Source organism: Salvia hispanica, chromosome 6, assembly GCF_029641045.1.
Source record: "Salvia hispanica isolate PSC_SH4W2 chromosome 6, Shi_PSC_v1, whole genome shotgun sequence".
NCBI classification, from domain to species: domain Eukaryota; kingdom Viridiplantae; phylum Streptophyta; class Magnoliopsida; order Lamiales; family Lamiaceae; genus Salvia; species Salvia hispanica.
Genome location: NC_142697.1, coordinates 19,532,336 through 19,540,844, shown reverse-complemented (window position 1 = coordinate 19,540,844; position 8,509 = coordinate 19,532,336). Strand labels below are relative to the sequence as shown.

Here is an 8,509-nt window from a genome sequence, read left to right as displayed (position 1 = left end):
TGTGGAATGGTCAAATGCCTTGCCCACATTAAAAAGAGTAGTAGCAGTATTACAACTCTTTAATTACTGCTGCTTCACTTTAATCTTCATTACTCAGTCCTGCTACAATTATTAGTATTATCCATGAAAAATTACTCCGGTAAAGTTTTCAGATATATCCTCTACTATACGAGATATTCTAACTTCATAATATCTCAACACGTGGACGACCAGGGTTTCACTGCCCCTTATGATTTACTAGTAAATTATTACTCCTATTATTTAGTACTTACTACTTATATGCAGATATGCTCTATAATTTTTCAAATTATATTAAAATTTTCTTATTTAGTTAATAATTTATAACTTAATTATTGAATAAATAATATTAAATACTTAAATGTGTAGAATCCTAAAATTTGAAAAAGAAACTTAAAAAAAATGGGAAATAAAATTTTTAGAAAGTTGTAGTACTACTATTTCATATTTTAAATTTTGATGATATTCCTTACTCCCTCCGTCCCACAAAGATTGTCTCAGTTCATTTTCTGCACTCGTTTTACAAGAATAATATAGGTAAGACCATTCTCTATATTATTCTCTCTTTTACTTTACATTCTCTCAACTTTAACTATTTATTATTTTTGCAAAACGAGAGTAAAAAGGAAATGGGACAATCTTTCTGGGACGGAGGGGATATTTAAAAAGAAACAAACTTCCACATTTAAAAATTAAGAAATCATACGTATTACTTTACATAATACTAGTAGTAAATCTTACTAGTAAACAAACATGTCCTATTTCAAATATAGATAAAAAAAAAATTCAAAATATTCTTACTATTACTAATACTATCAGTAACACTTGTGCATACTTGCAATAGCATGATATTTATGATATACTGACATAAATAGATGACAAAAAAAGATCATTAACATTACGAAGTTTTTGTTATACTTCCACCATCCCAATATTAATGGGCCGTTTTCTCTAGGTACATGCCTATTTATTTGGCATACTATATTTAGTCAAGGTTGGATTTGCTAGATAAAATAATAATATTGAGATACAATTTAAAATTGAATGGTGAGATTATTTTCATAGTAAGGGATTAGTTATGACTAATTATACTATGATTATACATCTAGGATTGAATTATGAGATTCAATCTCATGAACCAAACACACTATATATTTAATACGAGATACAATCTTACAACCGAACATTCCCTTAGAGCATCTCCAACAAGGAAGTATAAACAAAAGAGGTATATCATCCATATACCTTTTCAAAAAGTGAAATATACCCTTCCAAAAAGAAAGATACTCTAAAGAAAAAAGGTACTATATAGAAAGGTAAATGATTTTTTAAACAAAAAATAATAGTACAAAATGCATTAAAAAACATAAAGTGTGATACCTTCTCAAATACTTTTTTCCTTGGATAATGATTTTCATGAAAAGAAGGTAAATATGGTAGTTATAAAATTTTACATCTCCATTAATATAGAGGTAAAGATGCCTCTTCAAGATGGGAAAAGGTATAATACCTTCTCAAATACCTCTCCCCTTGGAGAACGATTTTTCATGAAAAAAGGTAAATATGGTAGTTATATAACTTTACCTCTCCATTTACCTCTTCCCTTGGAGATGCTCTTAGAGCAACTCCAAGAGGGAGGGTAAATGAGAAAGTAAAGCATGATAACTGCTAAATTTACCTCTTTTTTATGGAAAAACATTCTCTAAGAGCAACTCCAAGGGAAGAAGGTAAATGAAAAGGGTATATCATGCTTATACCTTCTCAAAAAGTGCAATATACCTTTCTAAAAAGCAATCAACTCCAAGGATAAAAGGTATATAGAAAGGTATATCATTTAAAAAAAACAAAATAATAGTACAAGATGTATTAAAAAACATAAAGTGTAATACCTTCTCAAATACATACCCCCTTGGAGAATGATTTTTTATGAAAAGAAGGTAAATATGGTGGTTATATGATTTTACCTCTCCATTGATGGAGAGGTAAAGATACCTCTTCAAAATGAGAAAAGGTATAATACTTTCTCAAATATCTCTCCCCTTGGAGAATGATTTTTCATGAAGAAAAGGTAAATATGGTAGTTATATGACTATACCCCTTCATTTACCTCTCCCCTTGGAGATGCTCTAAGGGAGAAGGTAAATGGGCATGTATTATACCTTTTCCCATTTTGAGGAGGTATCTTTACCTCTCCATGGAAGATAAGGTAAAATAGAAATAACTGATTTTGAGATTGGCGGGAGAGAGAAGCGGGAAAATCTGTTTTCATTTGCAGGCATTAAGCATAAATTACTTCATGATTACGTCATTCTTTTAGTTTTCATATAATTGGTAATCTTATTAGTTAAAAAATTTAAAAGATTGACTTATATTTGTATTTACACAATCTCTGTGTGATGCAATCTTTAAGTCTAGCATGGGTTCTATACTCTTTTTGTAAGTATTTTATCACAAAAGAAAGAACTTACTCTAAATGATGATTTGCTGTTTGTTTAACACAGAGGATTGACTAAAATATTACCGTTGCATTATTGTAAAATGCGGTTTAGCAACTAACATTATAAAATATAAGCATTTACCTCTTCTATATACCTTCTCCTTTTGAAGTTGCTTGCTTTTTAGAAAAGTATATTGCACTTTTTAAGAAGGTATAAATATGATATACCATTTTCATTTACTTTCTTCCCTTGGAGTTGCTCTAAGTGATTCCAATTAATCTGATCTCAATCACAATTCTCTCATATCGACATCGCGACTATTCCACCTTATATAGTTAGGCATGATGTGAGACTCGGCCTCACCTTGTCAAGATCTCCATGGCTTCTTATCTCTCCAAGGTTTTAACTCCTTCGAAATCCATCCACATTCACGGAGCACAAACACAGTACACTATGGATGAAACCATACTTATATTGAATGTCTTTTTTTATATTAGCAAAGATCCAATCATCAACCACCAACATAAAACAAAAACATTTTTGGAGAAAGTTGAGATGAGGTACACATGATGTGCCCATCAAACGTTTAGAAGCACATGGAGTATTATATATGATAGAGTCCTTCCAAAAAAATCTAGAAAATATTTAGAGAACGGACATGGGAGTTGACACAAGAGAGACAAATATTCTTAACGACGTGACGACTATCAATAAATTAGAGGAAAAGGCCTTTTGATTACATGTTAACTTAGGAGAGGGTTTGGTATTGTGAATAATGTGTGTTCAACGAGCATATGCCCGATCGAAGAGAATAAACACACATCGAGCGATCAATTACAAGGCTCGAATTTTGTGGGACAAGGTGGGTGGGAACATTCCCGATCGAAGAGAATAAACACACTCGAGCGATCAATTACAAGCCTCGAATTTTGTGGGACAAGGTGGGTGGGAACATTCACGTATCGCATTTTGATTGGATATAAGACAACTAAGCACATACTATCCTGAACAGTACATCCCTGCCGTTATAAATCTTTTATAGAATATCAATAAATACTTTAAAAGTATGGATAAAACAAACTACTCCACCATATTTATACTTTTAAAACGAATACCAAAGTCAGTGTAGAATAAATGACACTCATTGGTAAAAAAACACATCCAATTCCTCGCATCTCTCGAAAAATAATTGTGACTCCAAATTTGAATTGGTAGTGTATTTAAAAATTTGGATATGTAGCTTTGTTTAGTTGTGTATGGATTTTAATCGAATTCTTAATTTCGATTATTTACAAATCAATTTATTTAAGAATTCCTCCATTCCATAGTAGTGGAGGCATTTCTGTCGAGATTAAGAAAAAAGTGTGCAAATGTATTAAATAAAAAGATAATTAAAACATAAGAGAATTAATTAACAGAGTGTAAAATGAGAGAGAAGAAAAAGTAGAAAGAGTGTTGTTTCTATTTTTAGAAACGTTTCATTTTAATGTGACAAATCAAAATGGAAAATGTTTCATTTCTAATGGGACAAAGGGATTAGAAAGTAAGAGAGAGGGAAAGGTAAGTGAGAAGAAATGTGTTAACTTTTTATTTCACTATTATCGAACGTACTAAAATGACAAAATGACTCTCGTACCATGGAACGGAGGGAGCGTATATAATTATAAATATTTCTATAATTTGAAATGAGGGAGAATGTTATGAATGCAAAGTGAGGAGGGGATGAAATGAACTTAAATACTAATACAGGTGTGATACATCGGGGATGACTTTAATACGTATAATTCCGAAAAGCACTGTTATAGATAGAGAACATTAGCCTTAATTCGATTTGACCTTAAAATTTATTGCAAAGGCAATTTCGCAAATTTGAAAGGTAGAAAGCAAATTATTTTAGTTGTATATATCTATCTCTACACTCTAGTCTGCCATTATCGTCACACTCTCTCTACTACCACCTAGGCTGAAGATCCAAGTAGAGCCTAGAGAGAGAAAGAGGTGGAGATTTTGTGCTAGTGTGTACAGTAGAATACATCCATGGAATGAAAGCGAGTCAAGTGAGAGAAACCAAGATATGTACTGAACCAAATTATAACAAGATCACCAACCGTCCAGCGCCATCGCTCTTTTTTTAAGGACCAAAATACCCCTCATCGGCGATTCCCCCCTTTTCCCGACGATGAACGACCCCGTTCACCCCCTCGACCCCGCCGCTCAGGAATTCTTCCCCACCGCCCACCCTCAGCTTTACTACACCTCCTATCCCCCTCCTCCACCCATGCTCTACCCGCGCCCGCCGCCGTTCGCTCCTCCGCCTCCGCCGCCGCCTCACTCGGCGGCGCCCTCCCGGACGCTGCTGCTCAGCATGGTGCCGGCGTCCGTGAGCGAATCGACGGTGCGCCGCGAATTGGAGGTGTTCGGCGATGTGCGGTCCGTGCAGATGGAGCGGCGGCGCGAGGGTTTGGTGACGGTGCACTTCTACGACGTGCGAGCCGCGCAGGCGGCGCTGGTGGCGATCCAGGACCAGCACATGCAGCAGCAGTTCCGCCTCGGCCGCCACTACGAGGCCGTGCTCACCAACCCCGCTGCGCCGGTGATGGTGCCCCTCCCCCCGCAGACGGCGCTCGGCCTCATCTCCGGGCGCGTGGTGTGGGCCCAGTTCGTGACTCCGGTCACCGCCGGCCTCCCCGAGGGGAACAATCAAGGAACCCTGGTTGTGTTCAATTTGGGCCCAGGCGTCTCCGCTTCTTCCCTCCAAGAAATTTTCGAAGAATTCGGTAGGCCTATGATTTGTTATCATCTCTTTTGCCCACACACACACACACACACGTGAAGGGTGGTGGTCCGGCAAGACACGATTTTGTCGTATGTATATTCCTTGTATGATGTTTGTTTCAGGGTGCAATAATGAAGATCTAGTGAGATTTTGGTGTGGGGAGAAACGAAGCCTTGTATGGGTCGCTTTCTTGACCATATTTATGTGAAAGAAAATTATTGTCTTTTGTTACTCATCATATTCTTGGTGGTTGCTTTTTAAATGCGTTGATTTTAATTTCCTTTCCAATAGGCCCCGTCAAGGAATTGAGGGAGACGCCACACAAAAGGTTTCAAAGATTCGTGGAGTTTTATGACGTTCGAGATTCCGCAAGAGCCATGGCCGCCTTGACCGGCAAACAAATCCTCGGCAAAAACGTCCTCATCGAATTCAGCCGCCCCGGCGGCCACTGCCGGAAATTCTGGAAATCCCCTCCTTCCAGAAATCTCAATCCAAACTCAAACTCCTCCAGATTTTTGCCTCAGCCTCAGCCTCAGCCTCCGCCACAGCGCCAAGGGTGGAGAGGAAACCCTAGTGGGAGCGATGGGAGCAGCAGCGGATCGTCGCTCCATGGATCGCTCTCGAATCTCTCCATAACTACTGGATTTGAGGAATGCTCTAATAATAATAATAATAACAACCGGCGCATTAAAAGGAGTAGTGGCTCGAGGAAAGACAACGCCCCGGCGTCTAGTAGTAACGGGGCTTCCAAGCTTGGAGGCAAGCCGTGGAAAGGCGGCGGGAATCGGCGGGGAAAGGAGCATGATCCCCGCTTTCTGATTAATGAAGATACAATTGTGGAATCGGATTGCAGGGATTTGAGAACCACTGTCATGATCAAGAACATCCCGAACAAGTATAGGTATTGCTTCCTTCTTTGTTCAAATATTCAAAAAAATCCATTCTTTTCAAACATTCTGCATTCTGCATTCTGCATATTATTAATTGTTACAGTTTCTTTTGGTTTATTTGAAAAAAGGTGGTCTATTTTAACCCTTGTGAGGATGGTCTTCTGCATTCATCTTTGGTGATTTGACTTTGCAAGTATTTTTTTAATGTGAAATGTGTTGTGCAGTCAGAAGCTGCTGCTGAACATGCTGGACAACCACTGCATCCACTGCAACGAACAGATGACCGGCGGCGATGACCAGCCCTTGTCTTCTTATGACTTCGTCTACCTCCCCATTGATTTCATGTGCTTCTCTCTCTCTCTCTCTATCTTCAAGATTTGATTTTTGATTTGTGTGTGTTTGTTGGTGTTCGTATTTAATTAGTACTACTACTAATGTTGAGAAAACCCCAATTTGATTAGATTAATGTGCTGATTGTTTAGTTTATAATGTTTGATTGATATTAGCAACAAGTGCAATGTGGGGTATGGATTCGTGAACATGACTTCTCCAGAGGCAACATTGAGACTCTACAAAGCCTTCCACCACCAAAGCTGGGAAGTTTTTAACTCCAGAAAGATCTGCCAAGTCACATATGCAAGATTGCAGGTTTTATTTTATTTTTTTCCCATATGCTCTAATGTTTGTTTAATTTAGTTGCGGTAGTATATAAATAAATTTCTTTAAAAAGGGACTTGATGCATTGAGAGAGCACTTCAAGAACTCCAAGTTCCCAAGTGAGGCCGAGGAGTACATGCCGGTGCTGTTCTCTCCCCCTCGCGACGGACGGGTGCTGACCGATCCTATCCCGATAACTGGCTGCACCTTGGAGAGCCCAGCTCCATCTTCCGCTGCGAGTTCCAAGGGAAATCTGTCGGAGCCACACAGTGACGAAGGTCTCAACGGCCACCACATTGGCAACGCCATTTATGACTATGACGAGGGCGAGGGCGAGGGCGGCCGCAGTGGTGTTTGCAGTTATGACGAAACTGATATGTGAAGAATTGGTGGAAAAGTAGCCAATGGGCATTGTTGTTAAGCCTCGAGCCCTTCTCTGGCACCCCACATTCATGGCCATGCATAGTGTGTGTGTGTGAGAGAGAGAGAGAGAGAGAGAGTAACCTTAAAAACCACAGTTGAGCTAAGCTTTATAGAATTGGAGAGTGAAGCCTGTCTTTTGTATCATAAATTTACTTAGAACTTTCAGCGAAATAGGTGTTAGGGCTTTATAGCATCTTTGCTTGTTTTTTTAATCTCACTTTTTGCGTCTTTTCTCTTCTCTTTTCCTTGAGTCAGTAACAAAATAGATATGGAGTTTATTGGAAGACAGAATTTGCGACATGTTTTTAATCTCTATTTATTTCTAGTACTTTACTTCGTTTTATTTTTGTTTTTGAAAGGTCATTTAGCATATATGGAATTAATAAAAACGTTGGAAATTACTACTCCACATATCTGTTCGTTGGCAATTCGGTTTGATTGCATCTTTTGTTTGGTTAAATACTCGTTTTAGTCTTGTTCCATCCTCTGATTTCTTCTCCGTAGTAAATTTGATCCCAGCTACACGATATTATATTTAAAGCTTCTTTATTTTTGTTACATGAGATAATTGTATATTTAAGATGCTAGTCTGGCAATGACATTATGTAGATGAGAAAGAAGGTTGTATTTTATCCCAAGACATTAAATGGCATCGATTTAATATTGTTGCTTATTCTTTATTCGATGGATTAGTCGATATTTATTTCTATGCAACCATTCCTAATTCCTAAGGTTAACACTCCCATATGTAGTATGTACCATGTTGTCGATTGTAAAATGTGTTAGGCTTAAAGAGAGACGACGGCTGTTGAAGATTGTGAAGAATTTGAGTTGTGTGTAAAAGTGGTATCAAGTCTATAAATCAAACACAAGGAAAGGTACAAGCATTAATTAGTTTATTTTTTGAATTGCGACTCACACATGACACGTGTTCGTATATGATATTCGTTATTGAATTAATACGATTGAGTTACTATCAAAGATAGACTTATCTTTTATGCTTTATCTTTTATGCTATTTTATGGTGATATTAGGCTAAAAACACCTCTCAGATGATAACTTAATTACTAATCTCAATCATTAAACAAACAAAATTAATGAAAGTGGTTCAATTTTATCGGATATCATCATTACTAAGTTACAATAATCGCCAATCATGTAATATTGTCGTGATCGTAAAAACACTGGACAATTAATTATGTAAGGAGTTACTTAAACCGTTAATTTTATCGGATACCATCAATGCTAAGCTACAAGTATCATCAGTCATGTACTATTGCCGCGGTCATAAAAACACCAGACAATTA

The 8,509-nt window shown here is 37.4% G+C and overlaps 1 protein-coding gene across 1 annotated transcript; it reads left to right on the top strand.

Annotated features, from left to right (window-relative positions):
- The first annotated feature begins 4,361 nt into the window (after nucleotides 1–4,361).
- Nucleotides 4,362–7,502, top strand: LOC125207785 (protein terminal ear1-like). Its single transcript, XM_048107266.2, has 5 exons — nucleotides 4,362–5,233; nucleotides 5,524–6,133; nucleotides 6,347–6,466; nucleotides 6,629–6,770; nucleotides 6,853–7,502. The coding sequence occupies exons 1-5, from the start codon at nucleotides 4,636–4,638 to the stop codon at nucleotides 7,159–7,161; spliced, it is 1,779 nt and encodes a 592-aa protein (XP_047963223.1). The 5' UTR covers nucleotides 4,362–4,635; the 3' UTR covers nucleotides 7,162–7,502.
- Nucleotides 7,503–8,509: the final 1,007 nt, after the last annotated feature.